This window comes from Arachis ipaensis, chromosome B03 (genome assembly GCF_000816755.2).
Source record: "Arachis ipaensis cultivar K30076 chromosome B03, Araip1.1, whole genome shotgun sequence".
In the NCBI taxonomy this organism is placed as follows: domain Eukaryota; kingdom Viridiplantae; phylum Streptophyta; class Magnoliopsida; order Fabales; family Fabaceae; genus Arachis; species Arachis ipaensis.
Window position 1 is genome coordinate 39,057,066 of NC_029787.2, and position 24,857 is coordinate 39,081,922.

At 34.8% G+C, this 24,857-nt stretch overlaps 1 protein-coding gene across 3 annotated transcripts in view; it reads right to left on the reverse strand.

Moving 5' to 3' along the window:
- Nucleotides 6,594-24,857, reverse strand: part of LOC107630358 (DNA-directed RNA polymerase III subunit 2) — a 22,371-nt gene continuing 4,107 nt past the window's right edge. Inside the window, exons 10-39 of one of the 3 annotated variants that reach the window (XM_021118791.1) lie at nt 24,347-24,452; nt 24,137-24,247; nt 23,922-23,981; nt 23,684-23,722; nt 23,505-23,555; nt 23,236-23,334; nt 22,566-22,625; nt 22,382-22,474; nt 21,288-21,392; nt 21,014-21,124; nt 20,768-20,884; nt 18,042-18,158; nt 17,860-17,940; nt 17,080-17,196; nt 16,919-16,999; nt 16,692-16,823; nt 16,503-16,547; nt 15,426-15,503; nt 15,218-15,357; nt 15,029-15,116; nt 13,821-13,948; nt 13,595-13,724; nt 13,373-13,503; nt 11,308-11,433; nt 11,171-11,226; nt 10,531-10,601; nt 10,215-10,299; nt 9,526-9,629; nt 7,838-7,966; nt 6,594-7,015 (exon numbers count right to left, since the gene is read on the reverse strand). In XM_021118791.1, coding sequence (XP_020974450.1) covers nt 6,965-7,015; nt 7,838-7,966; nt 9,526-9,629; nt 10,215-10,299; nt 10,531-10,601; nt 11,171-11,226; nt 11,308-11,433; nt 13,373-13,503; nt 13,595-13,724; nt 13,821-13,948; nt 15,029-15,116; nt 15,218-15,357; nt 15,426-15,503; nt 16,503-16,547; nt 16,692-16,823; nt 16,919-16,999; nt 17,080-17,196; nt 17,860-17,940; nt 18,042-18,158; nt 20,768-20,884; nt 21,014-21,124; nt 21,288-21,392; nt 22,382-22,474; nt 22,566-22,625; nt 23,236-23,334; nt 23,505-23,555; nt 23,684-23,722; nt 23,922-23,981; nt 24,137-24,247; nt 24,347-24,452 — 2,842 coding nt within the window. In that variant the 3' untranslated portion in view covers nt 6,594-6,964. The remainder of the gene's footprint in view (nt 7,016-7,837; nt 7,967-9,525; nt 9,630-10,214; nt 10,300-10,530; nt 10,602-11,170; nt 11,227-11,307; nt 11,434-13,372; nt 13,504-13,594; nt 13,725-13,820; nt 13,949-15,028; nt 15,117-15,217; nt 15,358-15,425; nt 15,504-16,502; nt 16,548-16,691; nt 16,824-16,918; nt 17,000-17,079; nt 17,197-17,859; nt 17,941-18,041; nt 18,159-20,767; nt 20,885-21,013; nt 21,125-21,287; nt 21,393-22,381; nt 22,475-22,565; nt 22,626-23,235; nt 23,335-23,504; nt 23,556-23,683; nt 23,723-23,921; nt 23,982-24,136; nt 24,248-24,346; nt 24,453-24,857) is intronic. The other 2 variants (XM_016333461.2, XM_021118792.1) reach the window with 2 other exon arrangements.

Consider the following 24,857-nt stretch of genomic DNA (forward strand, 5'->3'; position numbering starts at 1 on the left):
GTGAAAAACAACTAAACAGAAAGTAAAGTGTTCAAAAACTACGAGCTATTACAAGAAAGCTAAGTCATAAGACCCACAAGTCGGGCCATACCAGTTATATGAAACAAAATATAAAAGGCCTAAAGAGGCTTAAAGTCATAAGACCCACAAGTCAGGCCATACCAGTTATATGAAACAAAATATAAAAGGCCTAAAGAGGCTTGAGGTTCTCGCAAGTAACATCATCTTTTTCAGGAGAAGGACAAAGCACAAAGACTGGCTCGGCCGACACGACAACAGAGGCCGTGGGAGAGGTCTCCACAGTAGTAGCTTCAGGTTTGGCTCCCGAGGTGGAGGTCTGCCCGACCTGAGGCCCCGAGGTCTTTGGATTCACTGGAGGCTCCTCCTCATCATCGTCCTCAAGTGTCGGAACTATCTTGCCATCTACTACTATGTTGTCCACGCTGAAGAGGGAAAGGTCAAGGTCGGAAGCCAAGACCTTAACTTGAGACCCAGCAAGCTGCTCTTTCATTTTTTCCAACTCCTCCTCCAGTGTCAATATCTCCCCAAATACATGAGTATAGCTCTCTTGGAACTTCTTCGCCTTCTCCTCGGCCAGAGCGGCAGCGGCCTCCGACTTGCTCGCTCTTTCTTGAGCTCTCTCAAGGTCGGACCTCAAGGCCTCTCACTCCCGTTGCAAGTCCTTCTTTAGCTCATTCAGTCTTTCCACATCAGCACGGGCCGACACCAAAGCACTGGCCGTCGCTTGAATGGAAGAGTTCCTCAACTCCCTGGCTAGAGTAGTACACACTCCAACCGTACGAAGCCCACCACGTGCCAAGTGTTGGAGGTGGTTTTGAAAAGTCACATCATCCGTGCTTAGGTGGTGGTAAGGGAGCACATTCTTCTCGCCCCAAGTAAGGGCATCAAATCTCCTTGAATAAATGCTCTCCTCATCATCCACCTTCTATTCTTTGAAAGGGGTTTCAGTGGAAGACGGAGAAGAAGGCTCTAAAGGGATAAGTCAAGAGAGGGGAATCGGGATAATAACCTGCGGGCCAGAGGGACCCAACCCCAACTTCTTTCTTGGGGAAGATCGGACCGAGGATCCTGCCCGACCTCTTTCTGTGACCCTATCCCAACTTTCTTGCCAGGGTATCGAAGCTCTTTGAGTAAATTCTCTCATCGTCATCCACCTTTTGTTTCTTAAAGGGAGGTTCAGTGGAAGAAAGAGACAGAGGGGAAGGCTTAGAAGGGATAAGCCTGGAGAGGGGAGTAGGAATGACGTCCTTCTGATCAGACAGACCCGATCCCGACTTCCTAGGGGAAGATTGGACAGAAGATTCGGCCCCAACCTCTTTTTGCTGCTGGAGATTCTTATCAACGACTGTCTTCTTGGTGTTCCGATGAAATTTCATAGCTAATTTCGGAGCCATACTTTTTGCAAAACAAAACAAACGCACTCAGAAACAACACTTACAAATAATAGAATTCAACAAGTAAAGGAAGAGAGAACTACTGAGATCGGACTTCAGAAGGCTGGGATCTCCCAAATATCTTTTTGTATCCAAATTGGGGGCTTGGCCCCATGTACCTAAAAAAAATTTACAACACCCCTCTCTAGGTCGTATAACTTGTCTAGATCACACCTAACGATTATAAGGGTATCTTGCCAGTATAGGGAAAAAGGAGGTTCTTGGTTTTCGGGCAAAAAGAAAGGACACCCTCAGCACCCCAGACCTTAAAAAAGTAATTTTTGAAATCATGAAAAGAATCGTCGAAGATAGAAAAAACCTTCTGACCTTGTACAGCTTGGAAGGATATCCACTCCAACTTCTTTATGGAACTATAGGGTTTTGTTGCAACAAAGATATAGAAAAAGACATTTAAAGTGGGTCGGACATCCAACTCCCGACACAAGAGCTGATACATTTTCATAAAAGCCCAAGAGTTCGAGTGTAACTAAGAAGGGGCAAGGTTAGAAAACCGTAACACCTCCATCTCAAATTTTGTAAATGGAAGTCGGACACCTAGCTTGGTGAAGAAACAATCATAGGCGTAAAAGAAAGGTTGTTCAGATTCCTCTAAAGGGGAAAAACACACTCTCTCTGGGTCGGACGGTTCTAAAACATAGCTTCTCCCATCCTCCATATTTTCACATATACTATGGTGCCTATGAAACTCATCACAATACTCTTTATCGGTCATGGGGACACAACTAAGAACATTACTATCTACCTAAACCCGAAGAGCAGAAGGGACCTTAGTCGACATATTCAAGATAACACGGCGTGACATAAATGCTATACCTACAAAAGCAAAAGTAAAGCATACCATTACTAAAAGAGGTCAGAACTCATCCAATATAAGTTGAGCAGAATATCAAAATCAAAAAGAAAGCTAGTCTTTTCAAAAATATCCCTACAGCACAACCAAATAGAGCCTCTCTTATACAACATCGTCATATCAAAACGGCACCATTAGGGGCAATACAGTGCATAAACACAAAGGGTAATAGCTACGGTAATACATGAAAATACAAATGAAGATTCTTTTAAGAAAGAAGAGAGTCTTTCAAAAAATCTTTTGGTGACAAACGTTTTTTACTTCCTAAAACGTTCCACATCAAACTCATAAAGAAATTAAAACAGATTTTTCCAAAGGAAAGTGCAAGGACAGTAAAATCAAACTCAATAAAAAGCAAGTCTCGGACAATCAAAAAGGAGAGTTTGAAGGAAAGAGAAAACGAAAACCAACCTTGAAGAAGATCGTGAAAAAAGGGGGAGAACACGTCTAAAAATAGCAAAATACGAATGATCTCCTCCATGGCGGCGAAAGTAAAAAAATCTTTAAAGATCAAGATAGAGAAATCTTGAAGTAACATAGAGGAGTTCTTTTGTGAAGAAGAAAGTAAAGCAGTCTTTTCAGAAACAACAAAAAGGAGAAGGAGAGCCGAAAAGTCCCCTTATAAGAGACAGTGAACTAAAAACGGCCCCTTTACTCCTCTTTAAATGTGCGTGGATTCCAAAGAACAACTGCCGTGCAATGTTCGCGCATCATTAAAGCACCATCAATGTTCAAAATTTTAAACACGTCGGGTAAACCGAAGTGCTAGAACCCGACGTCCACAACAGAAGCCGCAAAATGCTTGACCCCGACCCATAAAAGGATCCGGACTCAAGTAGGGGCACTGTTCATACCCTGACCCAATAAATAAAAGCCAGGCCCAATAAGACAAAAAGGACCATTAATGGTGTAGGCCCTTCACGATAATCCCGACCTCTCAAGGAGGTCGGACATCAACAAAGAGGTCCAGCTCTACTTGATCTAAACGAGTAACTGCCTCCGAATATTTCTCCGCTACGTCTAGAAGGGAGATCTTAACAAACTCCCAAGATAAAAGGAATAGTTATCTATAAGAAAAGATAGAACTACTCTAACAAAGGTGGTTAGCAGCTCTACTATAAATATACTGGAACTCCCAGATATAATTCACGTTCTATCTACTAAAAACCTGCCTAAAGCCCTTGCTAACTTAAACATCGAAGTCTTTTGCAGGTACCATCCCCAACCTCCTCAGAAGGAACTCGGACAAGCAGCACCTCGGATCGGATCGGATCGGATTTCGAATGTACTTTTTAAAATCAATCTAATCCAATCCAAACCGTATAATGTGCTATAATATTATTATTTTATTATTATATTTACAATTTTACTTATAATATATTCAATTTTGTTATATATTTTTTTATATTATTCATGTATTATTATTTAATATTAATGTTTAAAATGAGATTTATTTATTTATTTTAACTAACCTATAATTTTATTTTTATTGTTATGTTATTGTTGGTTTTTTAAAATATTGTTGAGATTTATTATGTCATTATTAATCATTTAAAATTTTGATATTGAAACATGTTATTTGTATTTAATTTTTTTTAATTTACAAAATCGCAAGTCCAAACCACTTAAAATTGGATCAGATAAAAAAAAAACATCAAATTTAAATCACAGTGCAAATAAAATTAGTGTTCGAATTAAATGAATTTTTGACTTAAAATCGATACAACACATAACGCATTGTTAGTTATCTAAATTTAATGTTAAAACTTATTAGATATATTTAATTTTTTAATTTATAAAACTGTAAATCCAATCCAATTCAAACCACTTGAAATTGGATATTATTTGAAAACATTCATTCAATTTAAATTATACAGCAAGAGTTTTGATTCAAAACTAATTCAAACCCCACTACAAATACCTATTGTTGTGGGGGAAGGGAAAAGGAACAGGAAAGTTTCTGTCAGAGAAAGGGAAGGGGAAGTCTATTATTTTTCTATCTAACGGACTATTATCTTACAAACCTTTAATCATTTTTTTTTTTAAATTTTCACCAATTTTTCCTCTATCATGGGTTTTGGTCGACAATAAAAAGGGTTTAACAAACACTCTTGTTAACCATGAATTGGCCCCTCCAAACAGTAAACATTCAAATTGAGCTTAGTTCCACATTTTGGGCCGCAATTTCTGCAGGGTAAGCCCAATAATTTATTACAACTATGGGTCACTTTTCAAAATGTCATAAATTTTTTTTTTGAATTCTCTCCAGTGAAAAAAAACTGGTTAATATCCAGTGCTTAATCTAACCATTCATTATTTTTTCTCTTATTTATTTCTGGTCTTACTTATAGCATTAAAAGTGAAAAATCACACTATATCTTATCAAGTGTTAAAAAAACTAGAGATGATCCATTTCCAAACTTTCATGGCTCCAACGTAATTCCATGATACACCAGTACACCGACGTCGGATTGTGTCCGTACGAGGCGTCCCACAAGCCCTTTTTCGAATGGGCGTAGGCTAAAATTCACCATTAAATATTATTAGGTGGAGCACTGTCTGCAATCACTGCAAAGCGTCATATTCGGTCAGCGCGTGTAGCGCCAACACGAACACGTGTCCATCAGCTATAATCGCCAACGCATTTCTTTACCTATAACATTGCCCATAAAGTAAACAATAAGATTAGATTTGAATCTACGACTAATCAATAAGATTAGATTACGTATTCAAAATATGAAATACGTAGCTAAAACCCATTATTTGTTACACAACATAGTTTGGACTTTGGATGGATTTCATCTTGTTCAAATATGCCACATCTAATTAGGATTTGGATTCTTTCAATTTTGAATTTTTATTTTAGAGAATAAAATATGAGTTTTTATTATTTATTTTATAAGTAGAATAAAAAAAATATGAAAAAAAATTATTTAAGAATGAGAAATCACACTTTATCTTCTCAAATAAAAATTTAAAATTTAGAGAATTCAAATTCTTTAGGCCAAGGACTATTGTCTAGGAAATTATGGTATTATATGTGAAAGAAAAAGTTTAGATAACTAATACCACCAACAAAATTTATTATTTTTGACTAATATTTTTAGTTATTAGCTTAATTCTTAGTCTAATAACTCCATAAGCATACTTTTAACTTTTAACCTACAGTTTTAAACATTGCTAGTAAAAAATGGGTAAACCACCAAAAAATGCACCCGAATAATTTTGTCGCTGATAAAAATGTACTCAAATTTTGTTATCGACAAAAATGTCCTGAAATAATTTAAAAACGTGACAAAAATACTCAACATTAAAAATGTATTATCAAAAAATGATTTAGTGATTGAATTTTGATACAATTTTTTGCAAGTATGATTAGAAAAACGAAATATTTTTATCCTCAAAATTTAGTTATTTTTCACTAAGTATATATTGTTTTTGTAATTTTTGTCAACAACCAATAATACTTTTAAAAAATCACAAAAATATATATACTTAACAAAAAAATCACTAAATTTTAAGAATAATAATATCTCATTTTTCTAATCATACTTGCAATAAATCGCATCAAAATTCAATCTCTAAATTATTTTTTGAAAAATACGTATTTAATGTTAGATATTTTTGTCGCGTTTTTAAATTATTTGAGAATATTTTTTGTCAATAACAAAATTTTGGTGCATTTTCATCAGCAACAAAATTATTCGAATTTATTTTTAATAGTTTATCCTAAAAAAAAAATAAGAAATTCTGCTAATCCTCTAACATTCTTTCAAAAAAGGTAATTTAGTGAACAAAATACTAACCATAATACACTGATTTAAATTAACAAAACGCTGATTTACCATAATGGTAAAGCATTTTGTTAATTAAATCATCTTTTTTGGAGTGAAGATAGTTAGCAGGAAAAAATGCTGGTTACCTATATTTTTTCACAATAGAAAAAGGTGTTTATAATGCTCCAACGAAAAAAAGAATGATGGCCGAAGTGCCGAACTTAGAACAAGAGAATTAATGTGCTGTGAATCACTCGAGCTCTTTTTATCACGTGGTTCACGTTAAACCAGCCAGTTTTCAACGAATTTGAAAATGCAAAAACGATAGGTTCACCCATTTTCTTGTTCGTTACGATTCTGATAACACTGATGAGTAGGATTTCTTTAATTGTCAAATTTACTTTTCCTTTGTTTCTGCTAGTTTTATTGCAGTCCTATTTTATTTTCGACGTCTCATATTATATACCAAGTTCATGCAAATTACAACCTGGAGTCTTCGAAGCTTGTAACACTTTCGTTATTCTATGAAGTGTTAACATCACTCTATTTCTAATAACATGAAGTTTATGTACATTCAGATGCTCATTGGTTGATGTGCTGCTTTGATTGGTATGTTTAAGAGTTTGTTCTACTCTCAGAAACCACATCATGAAAAAGGAGTTTCCTTAACCGTCGATAACTACCTTTGACAAAGACAGAAAACACCTAGAAATATAAAAAGAAAACTAATCTTCAGCTTTGCAAATCACTTGTGCCTAACGCCTATACAAAGAAGGAATAGTTGGTAGTCAATGGCAACGTTTTGCCTTTGATTTGTCCCAAGCAGCAAATCAGTTTTCCTCTCAACTTTATCTGAAAAGACTTTACGCTTCTGCCAATTTCAAGCGAGGAACAATATTCATTGATTGGAGTTCCTGAAAATTTTGAGAACCAAATCAAAAATCAATCAACAAACAGCAATTTTAAAAGCCGATGGGCATGATCTTTTCAATTCAAATAATAGACCAATTTAAAATTTCATATACACTTGACTATTCTAGTTTAATACTTTGATTCGCATAACAGCCCCACACACTGGTAAACGCTTGGTTATTTTATTTTTGTTTGCTTGAGTTCTGAGGAAGCAGACTAATATGGCTAAATATAGCCATTTCCAAATTCCAATGATTCCACTTTGCAGTTTTTTCCTTCTATTCCTTCTAGATTCTCAAAATAAGTATAAGAGAAGCAACTAAAGTGCTTATTTGCACCACATTAGATCAATGCAATGTCCCTCTTTCACTGGCTGCTGAAAGCTGAAACCATCTCAAATTAATTCGTTATTATCAAGATCTCGGTTTGTGCTATTTTCAGTGTAATGTGTAATAGAGAAAATGAGAAATTTCATTTCCTAGATTAAAATGCACATAGATATGAAACTATTTTGGAACTAAATGCATCTATCCTTGTTCTAATAACTCCATACAGTAATAAAATTGATTCTTTTCAAAGCATTTTTCTATTCTTGGAATGGTTAGTAAGATCTATCATTTTCTAACTTAACAGTGAAATAGGATTAATTCTTGCTCAAAATAAATAATTGATAGATTAATCAACTTCATATAAATGGAGACACAAAGGAGTTGATCACTTATCAGTTGGTACAATAATTTTTCATATAAATGAATAGGATCTCAATCAGATAACTGAACTTCCAGAATATATAAATTGAAGTTATCGAGAAGAGCATATCATACCTGAATCAAGAGCTTGCATGCATATGGTAGCTTCATGGTAGAAATCTTATCTCCATTTTTACAAGATGAACAAATGCCAGTTTTCAGCTTATGGTTGTAATATCCTAACAAACCGCATTCTCTGCAGACCTGTGTAGAAATGAAAGTATCATGAGTCAACTTGATTGTAAAGAATATAACGGTTTTAACTTTTAATGTACCATGCGAACAAAAAATAAAAAGTGTCTTTGGTTTCATGTTTGAACACTTTATTCCAGACAATAACTATTTCGTCAAAATTGATTTTGCTTAATATTGCAGAGATGATGAATTGTTACAGTAGTGGGCAAGCTAGATATGTAGGAAGCATGGAATCGACAAGCGACACATATGATACAACACGGATAAGGGGACTCGGCAATTTTGTAAAAGTATAGGACACGGCACAATCAATACAAGAATTAAAATCAAATATAAAAATAATATATTTATTAAACACAAAAAAAGAGACTACGCATATAAAAGATACTTCCTTGCTTCAAATACCTATCACTTCAAAATTTTGGTGCATTAAAAACTCTATATCTAAATACAAATTATTTCCAAATAGACTGAGTTGCCATTATACAGAATTTCAAATAATAGATATTCTGGAATAAAGGAAGTATGTAATTGCATTAAACATAGGGCACTGGTGTGGCGAGGCCAGCTAAAAGTCCATGCTTTGTGGAGTCAGACTATATAATAGTATGTGAAAAGTACTATAAAATTAAGAAAAAACATAAAGCTTAAGTTAAAAGAAAGGAGTTATGAATTTATATTAACATAGATTAACATACACAAACTAAAAGTTAGTCATTCTATTTAATGTTATGAAATTTCTAATTTTATACATATGAAAAGTTTAAAAACTTAAAGAAAGATTTTCTAAAATATAATTAAAAGTAGATGAAAGTATGTGTATAGCATCCGACATGATGCATAATGGATATAGATACGGTGAGTATTTTGAAGTATAGGTACTACATAGCCTCTTGAGATAAACATGATAGAGTACTGCCATTGGTGGTTTTGGTGGTTTGAATATAAACAAGACTTTTAAAAAATTGGGCAGACATTGTGTAATCCTCAAAATACCTGAATTTTAATTATAAGTGATCTTGAAATTTGAAGTGAAGTGATTTTTCACTTTACGGCTAACTTTTTTTTTCTCAAATTTTAACCTCTGCATCAAAGAAATGTCTTGACCGTTACTTCCAATATTTCCACTTTTCTCTTTACCCCATTCCAAAGAGCTTTTCTCCGTCATTGTAAAGTATAATACATAACCAAACCAGTATGATATGAGGCTTTGAAGGTTGAGGAAAGATTTGAATGAGAGAATTTTTAGATTTATTATGCAAATATCAATAGATTTCATGGAAGAGCTTCAATCTAATCCATGCAGGAAATCCTTGTTTGCCAGAATTAAAACAGAATTCAGCAACTTCAATATAAAGTCTTGCACATAAATTGTTTAACCTGGAAAGGGGGTTTACTTTATCCAAAATGATAAAATAGTATGCGTATTGGGACTTGGTTATCTGCACTCTGCAGAAAACCCTCATTTGACCTTTTAATATTACTATAAATTATTCTGTACTTGAAATGCATACAATACTGTAATGAATGCAATGAATGCAATCAACATAAAAGTCTAAATTATTTACCTGAACTTCGAAAGGATCACTAGATAACATGAGTCGCTCATAAATCAACATACTAGCACCATATGCAATTAAGCAATCACGCTCCATTTCTCCAACACGTAGACCTGAACATAAGGAGTTGTTATCATTTAACCACTCTATAACATATATCTATAAATTAGTTACCAGGAAAAAGGTTAGGTTCTGCCAATCCAAATCTAGAATAAATACCGTGATGAAATATATTGCAACTCGGTATTTGGAATGAATGGACATTCATTTTAATCCCTTGGGTTTGTTATCTCTGAAATTGGAAACCGACTCAGTTTATCCCTTAAGGTGATGTTTCCTAGCGACTAACTTTAATCACCAAAAAGAACTGGTCGGAATCACTTTTTCCAATATAATACACTAAAGCAAGGCATTCATATAACTTCAAGGACCAAAATGAATATACACTTTAGGGTAATTTGTTGGCCTGGTAGGCTAATTTGAAAAATACTTTAATAATTAAATAATGCTTAGGCTATAAATTGACAAACTATTAAGAATGCTGCTGAACAGAACATACATGACCACCAAAAAAAAATGACAAATAAAAGTTGTAAACTATTGCCCCCAAGAGGAGTGGGAAAACAGCAGTGTTCCATATTAACTTTTACTATTCTATATAAATTCAACAACAAATGAAGAGTGTCTAAAATGAAAACCTCCATTTCTAGCTTTCCCTTCTGTAGGCTGTCTAGTAAGCATAACGCGAGGGCCATTGCCTCGAGCATGCATCTTGTCGAGCACCTGGTCATAGACAAAGCATTTGCTTATGAACTTATGACATGAATATACGAGCAAGTTAAATCTAATAGAAAAATATCATTCAACCATGAACATTACAATATTTTTTGAATAGTCAACTGAAACCGAAATTATGGTTGGTGCCTATATAGGAAGACTATAAAAGCCAAAATTATGGTACCCCTTCTAGTAATCAACACAAATAGAAAATCATATTAAAAAGACTTCACTCACCATATGTTTTAACTTCTGATAGTAAATTGGACCCATAAATATATATGCTTGCAATGGGCAGCCTGTGATACCTGAAATCAAAAAGGAGAATGTGGATGCCACTTGTATACATGAACAAAGGAATGTTAAACTATATTGCTGGAATAACAACCCAAAAAGCGGAGCACGAAATAATTCATCAGTGCAATATGCAAATGCAAAGAGGTTCCATTAAAAGCATGCACTTTGCTAACACCAAGCAACAGCCAAAACTAAATCATAGAACAAAACTTTCCCACCTGGGTACGGTAACAACCTTTAGGACATCGTCAACCAAATGCCTAACAATTCTATAAATAACCAAAAACTCATGCCGATAACTGATAAGGGAAGATGGGTTGCTTTTATTCAATTGATTGCCCATGAAATATGTTTCTGAATCTTTATTAGCTGACTCTACGACATGGGATATAGACACAGTTTAGTTCTGTTGATCGTACTTATATTTCATATACCCACATGAACTGACTAGAGACCTGACCATGTCATCATATATACATGCATGCATAGTGGCGAGACGTGATCATTTCATTCCCAAAATATTTTAGAAAAAATTTCCATAAACAAATCTGAATTAATAACTGTAAGAGGAAAAGAAAACCTGAATAAATGAAGTCCTTTCCACTGTAATTGAAGCCATGCTTCACTAGTGTCTCACTGCCAGATGAATAAAACCATAAGAACATAAATACAGGTAAGTCAATATAAAGAATGTCACACCGGAGACAAATAAGATACCTTATAGTTTCAACCTTGTCTGCATGACCACTTCTTTCTCCAAAAGCACTTCCATAATGAAACTTGCCACATGAAACCCCTGCCTTGCCTCCAAGAAGCTCAATCATCTTTCCAACTGTCATACGACTGATAATATGAAAAATTATTAGTTCGCGTCAGGTAAAATGCATTGTTGTTTATCCATTTAATTACATCCCAAAAAAATGGGAAAAAGATCCTCTAAAGTGAGGCGAATTGTAAAGTAATAACGTAAGGGATTAATCACCATTAAATTTGTAACTTCTATTATATGCGAGTCCCACTACCTTGATTCAAAGGTGATTAGACTCTCATTTTACCAACTCCCTCACTTTAGAAGAGCTTGATCCAAAAAAAAATATTTTAATGCTAAACATTCAAAACGAACATGTCTTTTTACCAATGAAACTCAATACTAAATGTTACCACCTGACAGTTAAAGTACAATAATTTTGTGCAGAGAAACATGCAAAGCAGCATATATTTGCATCCACATCATATTTCAGTGACTTCTCAAATCTCATTGACTTTCCACAACCCCAATAACAAAAAGTGATGTGGCCCTAATAAAAAAATCTTACCCAACCACTCGAAGAAGCAGCCTTTTTTCCTGTTGACTATGTAGTGCATCATAAACCACGCCAATAGGCTAGTAATTTAAATTTAACTCCTCTATGCTATCATCTAAAGTTTTCGCTATATCCTTCTACCTATACCCGTTAGATTTTCCTCTATCTAGTCCATTCTTCTCATTGGACCTTCAATACATCAATATATATTTAGAACAGAGATACAAAAAGCACCAATTGGAGCATTACTCAGGCATTAGCTTGTAATCCCTTTCTATGCTAAAGCTATATCATCCCTAACTGTTCTCACAATTTTCATTCTCCCGCCTAGCTCTCCCACGTTACCTGTCACAGTTTAGTTAAAATATTTTCTCTCAAAGAAACTTCTCTCTCATCACAATTTCTTTGAACACTCTTGTTTCCCTCATTTTTCTACATGTTGGTTTTGTGTATAACCATTGGAGGAAAAAAGTATTTTTATTTATTTTATTAATTTAAACAAAACAATAAAAATTACTTCAGAAAATAATTTTGATAATGAACGTCCTATGGGTACTATACAAGTAGTTGTTAACAAAAGCCTCTTTTCCTTGGGGTCGGCTACAGGGATTAAGGATGTCATTGCGTCATGTCCAAGCATTGGGATGCGACGAAGTCTTACAGTTGTTGTCGCAGGCCTAACTTAACCCTTCATAGAATCTAAACAAAACACATTATTTTAAAACTACTTTTCAAGTAAAGCCTCAAACAAATTGATTATGGCATAATCATTTATTAGCTTCCCCAAATACATTCTCTCGTTAGGTTTTTACCACCCAAGATTCAATCCATCCAACACTGCAGATCAAATAGTTGTCCACTAAAACTTTCACTCAAGCTTGGTAGCACTTTTCTATCACAATTTTTCTTGACAAGCAAGTTTTACAAGACACGATTAGATGTGTGGCATTTATTTGGTGTAAGGATTGGAAAACTATACTTTATAATTGAGCTAAAAGAATTCAACATATCCTTATATTCTCTGCATTTGTTGTAATAGTGTTGACACAGAATGTGTATGATAGTACACATTAATGAGTAATACTAACAGATGTTAACCTTTTCCTTTTTTTTACAGAACTCATTCATAACTATATTTGATTAATAGCTCAACATGCTAATGAGTTCACATACGTATTAGAAAAATAGCCATGCCATGTACAACATAAATGTCAAAACGTTATTAGCATGGTGAAGATGACAAAGTTTTAGTCTAGAATCCACCATCTATTTTGTTATTCAGAGACCCTGCTTCATGTTTTGAGTTTAAGAATCCTTCATATGTTTCACCTAATAAAAATTTTACGAGTAGGAAAGACAGAAAATGTTGAACACAAAGTAAACCATGAATAGCATAACTCATTTAAAAGTGATAATGCAAATAAGAGAACAACGAAGCATATTGAAAAATAGTTCGACATACAAATAATTTGTATTACCTTGGGAAACCATGAGGATTCATTATCAGATCAGGACAAATGCCTTTCTCAGAAAATGGAAAATCTTCCTGCTGGACAATTGTTCCACAAACACCCTTTTGACCATGTCTGCTACTAAATTTATCACCAAGCTAAGGCAACATATTCCAACAAAGAGTTAGCTACACTACCTCAAACCATGTAAGATACTTAACATTCACAATGAACCAACCAAGACTTTACCTCAGGCCTACGATTGTGACGGATTATAAATTTGATACACATGTTGTTATTCTTGTCCGAGCAAAGAACCACCCTGTCAACCACTTCCCCTCCATGACCCTTAAACGATTGCGCAGAAGATCGATATTTACTGGATATAAGAATAACATATAAGAAAAAGGTTGAACCACATATTTCTAGAGAAACCCACTCAACTAAATCAAAATATGAAAAGTAAAAACCAAACCTATCAGGCAAATTTGCTGCAGACCCAATAATGTTACTTCTAGTATCAATTGGTGATTGCCTATTGACATAGATGTCATTTGGCTTAATAATTTCCCCTGGTGCAGCAAGTCCATCATCATCAAGTATCTGAAGGAAGCTTGAAAACATCAAATGACATTTGAAAAACATATTTTCAGGAACTAAAAAAATCAAACTAGGACAAGACAAATAGAAGAATAAAATTTCCTGACCATTAAATAACTCCGATTTTATACAACAATCACAAAAGGAGTAAAAACATTTCACCACATTTTTTCCCTTTCGATTAAAACAAAATTCAAAGAAAAGAATGACAAACAAGTCAGTTAGCTTTTCTTGGATGGGGTGAAAGATAAAAAAAAACAAACAAAATAAACAAATAGAGAGATCATAAGAGCTTTTTCAGAAAGAAAAGAATCCAATTAAGACAAACTGATGGTTAATACAAGATGAGAAGAAAAGAAATCCTCTTTACAGAAGCAAAAGCAAGAAAAACAGAGCATTATCTATAAAACATAGCTTTCCAATCCCTGAAAGATCCACTTTACTCCAAATAGAAGTCAAACTTCTAATCCTACACTATAAAACTCGCTTTTGTGAAAAACCATCATTGAAGGTGAGAGTTGCACTACCACCAAAACCAGCAAACAAGAGAAACTGGTCTATGGTTGCAAGGCACACTCAATAGTAGCCAAAGATACAAAGTATTCCATAAAATGTCAGCAAGGTAGGTGATAGGATGGCGTCTAACAGGTTTGGTTTAGTTTACAAAAGAAGAGGTAAGTAGCCTGAGTTGCTGTTCACTTGTTGATTGCTGGGCATTTTGAGCTTGGCTTAGCCTACAGGAGAGTTACTAGAGCTGACAATTAGTTAGTTAGTGGGGTTTCTACCTACCTATAAATAGTGTGTTGTGTCTAGAAGGGATTAGGCTTTTCTTTTCTGGTTATTTTGTTAGAACTATGGAGAGGTATTCTCTCTAGAGGAGGTAGTTCCTCCCGTGTATTGATTCCTAGGGGATTGTGATTTTCAACCCCTGTTCATCAATAAAGATCCCTAATTCTGCTAGCTAGGGGTCGTATCACAAGGCAATGCAAATAAGCAACAATACTTCTTGATTATATGTATAGTGACTACTAAGCAAATAAAAACTGTAAAATCAATTGATCAATTAATAAGAAAACATATAACCTGCTGACGTGATGAACTATCAGCTCTATTGGGCCTAAGTATTCGATCAGATGTGCCATTGGCATACTTCTGGCAGATGACAGTATACCTATCCATCAAGAAACATTAAAACACAACACTGCTACCTTAAAAATCCTGACCATGAAATATAAAGCAACCAGAAGCAAAACCCCAAATAAAATTGCATACTTTTTCATAACAATACAACGACCAAAGCCACGATCAAGAGATGACTTGTTCATCACAATGGCATCCTCTATATCATAACCACTGTAACTCATCACAGCTACCGTAGCGTTTTGACCTGCTCCGAGCTTATCATATCCAACCTAAGAACAAATATTATTAACAACCTCAACTCATAAGCAATCATATAATGAAACAATGTAATACTAACCAGCTCAATTGACTTTGTTGTCAGCAAAGGCCGCTGAGGATAAACCAGCAAATAAAGCAAGGTGTCCATCCGGCATAGCTACAAAAATAAAGATTTAAACTGCATTATTATGCACCCAGTATGCAAGCTCCTATACCTTGGTCAACCCTGCTCTATCTATGATAGTAATAAAAACTGCTGATTGCAGCAGTAAAACTACACAATGCGCAATAATAAAAACATAGGAAATAGTATCAAGCCCTCAGTCTTCATGCCAAATATTTTTCAAGATCAAACACATTCCTAAAACCAACATGGCCACATGTAACCATAAAGGCTTTTAGCTTGATTTACAACTAAACAAGCACTCAGGCTCTACAACCACAAAGCATAAAATCATTCTAACCAAATCCAGTCTCGCTATAATCAAATTAGTCAACATAAAGTATACTGGTAAAGTATAAATGGACTTGCATATCAGCTAGTCTTCAATTGCAAGCAGCTTCCTGTGGAGGCAAGCCAAAGAAACATCTCTGTGCATTTGATTTACAGGGTAAGATTTAAGACTACATGATCATAACTCTTTCCATACACTTCTGGAGAATATTTCCTTCACATTGGTGCATGTTGTAAAATACTCCTAGGCACTGCTAATATTTAAAATTTTGGAGCACGATCCACATCGCATGTACTAATTTGCATGTCTCTACTTGTATAGAGGCATCTATGTCTATACTATATCTGTACTATATATATAATAGGGATATGGAAAGGGTTGGTGCATAACTTTCTTTGCTAAAATGGCCTTCATTATATACAATCCATAAAAAAAATTCTTCGCTATTTCTAAGACCTAAACCCAAGACCTCTTAGTTAAATTATAAACAACTTGTCATCTCAACTAATTCCATTTTATTACTTTTATACACATTTAATAATTGAGAGAGTGAATATTGATACACTAGTTAAGGAATAAAGCTATTAAAAATTAGATTTGTTCAAATAAAAGAATTCCATTAAATTAGTATTCAACAAACTTTGAAATATAATCCATGCATTGCTGAGCTCATGTCAATTAACCTTCAAAAAGTTGCGTACCTGGTTGTATGCTATATTTCCCATGGCTTGCTTCCCCATAGCACACTACACTCAGTGACCACAAAAATAAAATCAGCATATACAGATATCAGAACATGAGAAGAATAATTTTTATTTACATATTTGTCACCTTCTCTGACACCTACAAAGATTGGAAGAGAGAAGGCAAGGTGAGATTAGGGAACCAACCTGATACGTGTTCCTTGGTGACTGATTATGATGAGGATATGGAATTAGTCCCGCACAAACTCCCAAAATGGTGAAAGGTTCAATCTCAATATGAGTAGTATCTGGTGTGGCATCTCCTTCATATAAAGCAATCTTAAAAGAAAAGGAAATAAGGCAATTGGCATATTTACTTGTCAGGAATGACTTTGAAGAAAAACCTAGCTAGAAATAATTAGAGCAGAACAAACCAAAGCATTGTTTTCCTCGTTGACATCAAGATATTCAATCAATCCATCTCTTAAGAAATCATCAAATGTGCGCATTCCATCCTGAACAAGCATGATAATTGAATTTTCATAAGCAACTTTTCTCCTTTCATTTCCACAATAAAAGCAAATGATATGCTTACCTTCAACTCTTCCATATGATCATCTTTGACTCTTGATATTCCCTTGTCAGCAATAACAAGGGGACGACAAACTCTACCACCATCAGAAGCTATGTACACACAATGCTGGAGACATGTCTTTTTACCATTAATTTAACTCAGAACCAAAACACTTGTTTAGATAGAATAATTAAATCGAATCATAAAATGCAGACAGAAGGAAAAACATGCAACTCCGACCAGATTGGAACCATAAGCATGTTCATGCATCAACTCTGATTTGATGCAAAAGGCTAAAAGCCAAATTCTGAAAACCAGTCATTGAACTGGTGAAATTTGAAGTTTAACCAGAAATAATAATAACCTAAAATAATAAATCCATGCATAAAACATATTTTCTTGGAAGACGGATTTGTGTTTTATCAATTTTTTGAACCGGTTAAACATGTGTTTAACCGGTTCAACCAGTTCACCGGTTGTTGACCTGTTTTATCAGTTTTTGACTGATTTCTTGCAGCCTATTTTTAAGCTACAACCAATTCTCAGAAATATGCTAAGAACCAATTCAAAACCACAATCATGGACATAATATGTATACTTATAAGGACTACTAAACTTGTAACCATAAAACTAAAGTTATATCTTAAAACAAAGGCAGTACAACATGTCATGAGGACATAAATTCAAATACTGGTTTCTATAGTTTGCATGAGGTTATGAATTCAAAAATTAAATTTTTTTTTTAAAAAGGGCAAGAAAATGAAAGGTGGAGGGGGCATCCATTATAAGAGGACAACTCACCTGCTTTTCATTGACATAGATGCTCACAAACTCACCCATTTTACCAGCTCTCCTCAACTTTCGCATTGCAGTAGCAAAATGCTTTAACAATGAGGGAGGAAAAGTCAAGCTATGGATTTTAAAAATGAGTGCATATTTGCAATGTATTGCATAATTAACGAAAGACACACACAAACCAATACCTGTGGCCTCCTATGCTTCCCAAGAATCAAACCATTAAAAATAACTAGAAAGGAATCTGGTGCATGAAGCTCCTCACCAGAGAGCTGCTCCATGTCTTCAACACCCAAAGAGTAACACTGTCATGGAAATAATGAACACTACATTATATATATGTGATGCAACATACAGTAAACAGGCCAAACATTCAATAAGACAAATATCAATGCGCCAACCATAACCATCTCCAGATTTGCCCAAATGTACAGAAGAGAAAACAAACCAACACATGAGACCACAGAGTACAGGTAGAAAACTGGAGGGAACCACTCATAATAAGTGTAGTTCTAACTTCTATTAACATTGAGCGATGGCCATATTGTTTCACTCGAATCTACAAGAAAGCACATTGCTGCTATAGGCTTTGAAGTTTTGATGCCAATGAGATTGCCGGTGAACAGGACTCAAATATTGGTTGCAGAAGTATAAACAATATTGAAATAGCTTCGGATATCTAAAAATATAAAACACATGCAGTCCAGTGGACGAGGTCCACTGTGATCCCGCCCAAACAATGTCACTGCAGCACCTACTCACTGAGGGACACATGTCTTCTCCTATTCTGGCTTCAAACTTCAAACATAAAACACAAACCACAGTAGACAAAGGCATAAACCAAAGCAAGGCAGTGACTACAACAGCAACTTTCCACACAAATTTGTTTCTAATTTTTTCTAAATAAATCAAAAATCAATTTCCAATCTTCCTCCATAAGCCCTAACTCCATTTCTTGCTCTCATTCTTCTCTCTCATCTCATCTCTCTCTCTCTTCATACTTCTCGACTTCTCCAATGAAAACAACTACACCGAGCTCTCCTTCCAAAACACGTACATCACCCCGCCTGTGCTCCCACCAAGTTCTCTACAAGGCTATCACCAAACTCTGGCTTATTGGGGTTGTTAGCGCCAACAAGAAGCTCTTCATCTTTGTGAACCACTTCCCATATCTTCAAGTCCACCATTACCATGGCAGCCAGATCTGAGATAGACCTCTCCTCCCAACAGCGACTACAAAACCTCCTCCCTTTGCAACGACGATGCATTTTTTGTTGGGTGAGCTGCAAAGACCCACCTCTTCAAACTTATTATTGTGAATTTCTCAATTCTCTCTGTCTCAATCTTGATCAACATAAATGATGAAAATTTTTTAACATTTAAGAATTTTAAATATATTTTTTTTCCTAATAGGATGAATGAAGGAAGTGTCTAGAAGCTAGATAGATAGATACGTGTATTTTTCAAATGCAAATATTATGTCCATGTAATTGAGTTCCACTATTAAGATAGATACGTTCCTCTTGGATAGCTCATTTGGAATTTGAATCTCCATCTAAGATCGCGCTACTGTTTTGATTGCTGATCTTAATAGGATTAACACTAGTGGTATGCTCCAAAGTCCAGAAGTTCATGGCTCTCTTTCTTTGGTCCACTGATATGAGTATAAAGAGCAGTTTAGATTCCAAATCAGGGGCTCAACTTAGTAAGCATTGTCCTACAGCAAGATCTCTTTGAAACAGGATTTTTGGTATCTTTCAAGAATCATGGGTTTTCCCAAGAACTTGCATCAGTTCTACCTACTAAACAGAAGGTTTAGAACACACAACGAAGCAAAGACTATGCGGAAAACTGCAATCCTTGCAGTGCTTATTTGGTTTGAAAGGAATTCTAGTTTATGACAGTTCATGTTTAACTATTAATTATCTTTGATATGGGATTAGCTTTTCAGCCCGTCTGTGGTGCTCAGAACATGGAATGTTTAAGGGTGTCAAGCTTTATTACATGGTCATACCCATTAGGTCTTAGATTTTGTAAATGTGAGGATGTGTCATCCTCTTCTGCACATTTTTCCCTATCTGCACAGAGTTTCTTTTTCTACCAACAAAAAGATAAAAAAAAAATGTAATTCAGAGGAAGGAGGATGCCACAAGATTCAGAGAGTGAATAATGAATATAGTAGGGGTGAGAGTGACAAAGAACTTGGGGATTTAGGGAGTCCCTGAAATTCTCTTAGGAGTTTTCTTTCTATTTTCTATCTTATAAAACCAAGCCAGATCCAATTTTTCCTCCAGGAGTCAACCTTCGACCAGTGAATACAGTTGTTAGGATTAGAGACAAATTTCCCAATGGACTTCAAGTTTATAAGCATAGAACTTCAGGGGCAGTTTAGGGATTTCTAAATCAGACTATAGGAGGGTTGGGTGGGACCTTAAGGCCTAACTAACTTGGGCGAGTGAGGAATGAGACTACTAGTCTGGCAATAGAATATGCAGGTGCGTGTTTTTTTCTATTCTGGGGAAAATGTATACATAGGCAGAGAGGAGGGTGTGGAAGCAAGGCAGGAAATTGGTAGGAATTGGCTGGGAGAGTGAGGCTGCTACAGTGTCTCGTTTCTCCCTTTGCTAATTCTGATTTGTTTTTTCTTCTCAAGCAGTAGAGCTGAGACCCAGCTTTGTAATGAGTTGAATAATACACTACATATTCTCTGCCCTTCATTGTGTGGTTACTTACAATAGTGCAATATAATTAAAATAGTTTTCAGCCACACTTAAAAATTTGATGACTTCAATCATCCCATAGTCCTAATAAAACATCTATTTGTAATTTACAAAACAGTCATACTCGTTAAACAATAAATCAGTAATAAAGGAAACGTCCATCAGTCTATACTCTATAATATAACACAACATACCAAAGAGATTAAGGGGGCCTCCTTTTCATCAGTAGTAACATGAGTCATCAAAGCCAAGTTCTTCACCAACCCACAAGCTTCTCCTTCAGGAGTATCACAAGGACAAAGCATACCCCACTATATCAAATAGAAAAGATAAGAAGATATCAGTTTTTCAGTAAATAAAATTTCAAACATTTAGAATAAAATGTCTGAGAATCATAAAGATAGTATATCATGAAAGTTTGCAATCAGAATGCAGCTCACCTGGCTAGGCTGCAAAGCTCTTGGTCCACTTACTTTCCTGGACTTCTCAAATTGTGGCGAAACTCGTGTCATTTGCCCCAAAGCACTTATAAATGATAATCTTTGCAACACCTGTAAATAGAGAAATTTCATCAATAGAAATGTTTCGTGTTGACACACAATTCCAAGCACCCTGATAATGAGGCACCTCCTAAACTAACTACACTACACCAAGTCATTTTGGATACTAAATACCAAGTAATTGGAAGGAAGAAGAGGGAAAACAATATACAACCTGTGTCATTCCTTTCCTCTTCATTTTGAACCTCTTAATATCAAAATTACCAGTGGAGAGAGTCCTTTCCAATCCATTAGTGATTGTAGGTTTTCCTTGTAAGCACTATGGAAGTTTGGAGAGGAAAAAAAAATAAAAAAGAAAAAGAAAAAGAAAATTATTCAAATAGCAGACATTTTAAAATCAGGTTGGCTAAACAAAGCAAAACAAGACAATATTAAACAAATAAAGTAGTAAAAGCAGTCAAGTATCTCTCTTTATTTTAGTACAAACAAACCACAGTAAAAGATAATAGATTCATGACATTAATGAGTAAACTTCTGATGACATCAAATTTTTTATGTTCTCAACCTGACCATCTCTTACTGAAATCCGAATAAAATATCACAATGACAACCTCATCAATGTGTTGACTGATGTCAACTCCATAAGGTGTTAAAGTTTCTCACGAATCACGACTGTTTTTGTCTCCAATAATTATTCACTTGCTGAAAATGAAAGAGGTAGATGACCAAGTTATGGCAAAGATTTTTTACTCTAGCCTTTGGGTATTGGATTACGTATAATTTTAACAGGACACCCTATAAACCCTGTACCCACACAACCTGAAAATTACTGAATAATACTACCAAGTTTGGATTTGATTTATGCATGCATTGATTACATTTGCAAGATACATCCACTATATCCCCACTATATATGAAAAGGGTATTTCATAAAAGAATTTGTGCACTAAATCCCTCCCTATCCCCACTATATAGTGGGGATATAGTGGATGTATCTTAAGACTTGAACCTAAGACTTAAGACTTGAGCCTAGGAGTCTAGGACTTTTTAATTTAACAGTAAAGTATTTGTCATCTTGACTATCCTATCATCAGCATCATCATCACCATCATCATTATTATTATATAAACATAAAAAAAAAAAAAAGTTTGTTACTCTTAAGGCTTGAACCCAAGACTTTTCAATTGAACAGTAAAGTATTTGTCATCTTGATTATCCCACATTCACTATTATTGCACACGTTGAATTTTAGGAAAAGGGGGGTGTGCCTATTAATCCACTAGTGAGTATAAATATAAAGACGCTTACATTAGTAATGTCAAAATGCTTAGCCTTGTCTGCCTTTTCCAACAGTTTGTCTATATGTGTTCTAACTTCAAGTATCATGGTCTTGAAAAGATCCTACAAAAGAAGGAATAACATAGATGCAATAATAAACATGCAAAGAATCTCCATAAAAGTTAATTGTTTATTAAACTAAATGAGAGAGTACCTCAAAAAGCAAAGATATTATCTGGCCAGATAACTCCAACCGCTTGTTTCCCACATAGTCCTACATATGGAAAAAATTTATGTAGTCAACCAACTAGCCAAAGGAACACACTGTGAATGCAGACCGAACCCATAGGATCAGGCATATTTAATTGCATTCCTTAGTGTTCTGCTTTAGATTTTCAAGTATGTATAGCCCACTCATTGATTTGTAGTCCAGTAAGAAGGAAATCTCTTGATTTTTCTTTTTATCAAAAAAAAAAAAAATCCCTACTTTCTAAAATCTGAGATGCTGCCAAAACAATTCTATGTAGGGACCACCTCAGTTTCTCAATCAGTCAGAAAACTCCGCTTTCCTATCACAAACTTGCTTGCATTCCTCCCGTGATTTTGTGACATAGTTGGAGCTAATTTCTAATTGTCTAGAGACAGCACAATCCTCTCAGAAGTGCTCGAGATTACTTCATTTCTAAGACATTTGAAGCACCTTCCATCAGTACTGGATGGGGATAGGCTACTACTAAGAAAATTATGGCTACTAAGTAAAAATGAAATATGGAATCTTCCCATCGCATAGGAAAATCTTGTTCACAATAGTTTTCACTACGTAACCCAGTCTTTTTCTCAAGATACATCAGCTGGCACAGTCATGTATTAGAAAAAGAGATTACCTTGTCATCCATTGCATCCTTATTCAGAATTGCATCCATCATGCGTCTCATCATAACAGCAGCATATATACATTTTGCCCTAAAATTATTTTGATGCACCTAATGACAGTAAAAGAAAATAGTGAGTGATAACGAAACACAATTAAGGTTATCAACACTCAACAGGTATACCGATTACGAAAAATTGAGTTCTTATACCAAGATGAAAATAAATGACCATAAACAAACATACTTTATCAAGCGATAATTAAAATTCAAATAGAACTTACTGGCACATGCGCCAGAAATACATCTGTCAGGATACGAAATGCCCTTCCTTCCTATATAGAAAAGGTTGAAATGACAAAGTTAGAAAAATGAGGAGGGAAAATTCAAATATTACTGCATAACCAATAGCATATAAACAAACTGCAGTGTGTGTGTAATGTAGAGAGAGAGAGCTAAGAACCTTTTCAGATGGATTGTTCGAATATGTGGAACTTTTTGCCTAAACAGACAATAGAAATTAGCAGAATCAGCAATAAACAATAGAGTGTGCATATCAAGGTTCTCTCTCTTTTCTTTTTTGGATAAAAGAGGAATATCATCAAAGTCTATGTACTAAAAGGATGTCCAAATTATATATGTTGAGGGGGAAAAAAGAATTTAAAAAAAAAAAAAAAATACGCAGAGTCTCACAAACATACCTTTGAGTCAAGGTACTCCAGTGCTTGTTGCTGTGTATATACACCATTTTTTGAGCATTCCTGATTTGGGAGGGGGGAACATAGTAATATAAGCAACAAAATAAGATAATGATTTAAGTAAGCAATAAGCAGAAAACTGTTATAAAAGACATTGCTTCTCTAATCTCCATAAGAATTTCTATATTCTGACATAGCCAAATAGATATGTCACTTGCCTCAATTGATGGCATAAGCAACAAACTATATCGTGGATCTCTTCCAATCATTTGTATAACTTCTTGATCACTCTCCATCCCCATACCTTTCATTACCACCATAAGAGGAACCTGTAGGGAATTAAAAGATTCCAAAATGTGATAAACCTAATTTCAATGGAATAGGAGAGCAGAAGGTATAAGTCTAATTGAAATCAGAAAAGTGCACACCTTTTTAGGAAACACATTCAATTGTACCCACATCTTCTCATTTTCCATCACGATAACTGTTTTAGTTTTTATTTTGTCTGTGCTGGCTGTAACAGATGCATTAATACTGAAAGCAAGTGAAGAAAAAATTATACTTTAAGAAACAACACAAAACAAAATAATTAGTAATCTAATGAAGTGAATATAAGGTATTAACAGATTATTAATGGGCTCATCTAAATGTCACAAATATTTACAAACTTCGAGATTTTGTCTTCTTATTGTCATTATGACCTTCCAGAACTTAAATGATAAGGAACATTCTGAATGTAATCTGTCATGGCTCTGTTCATTTGGCTTCTAACCCAAATAAAGGATTGGGTCCTGTGGCCTGTCTAAAGATTTTTTGTGCAAATCCATTTTTCAATCCTTCATTCATTTTATAAATTGGGCTACTTTTCCACCAGAACAAGTGCCTAGAGCAACCCATAGTTCCAAGAAAGAGAAACCATATGAATGAATCTCATCATTA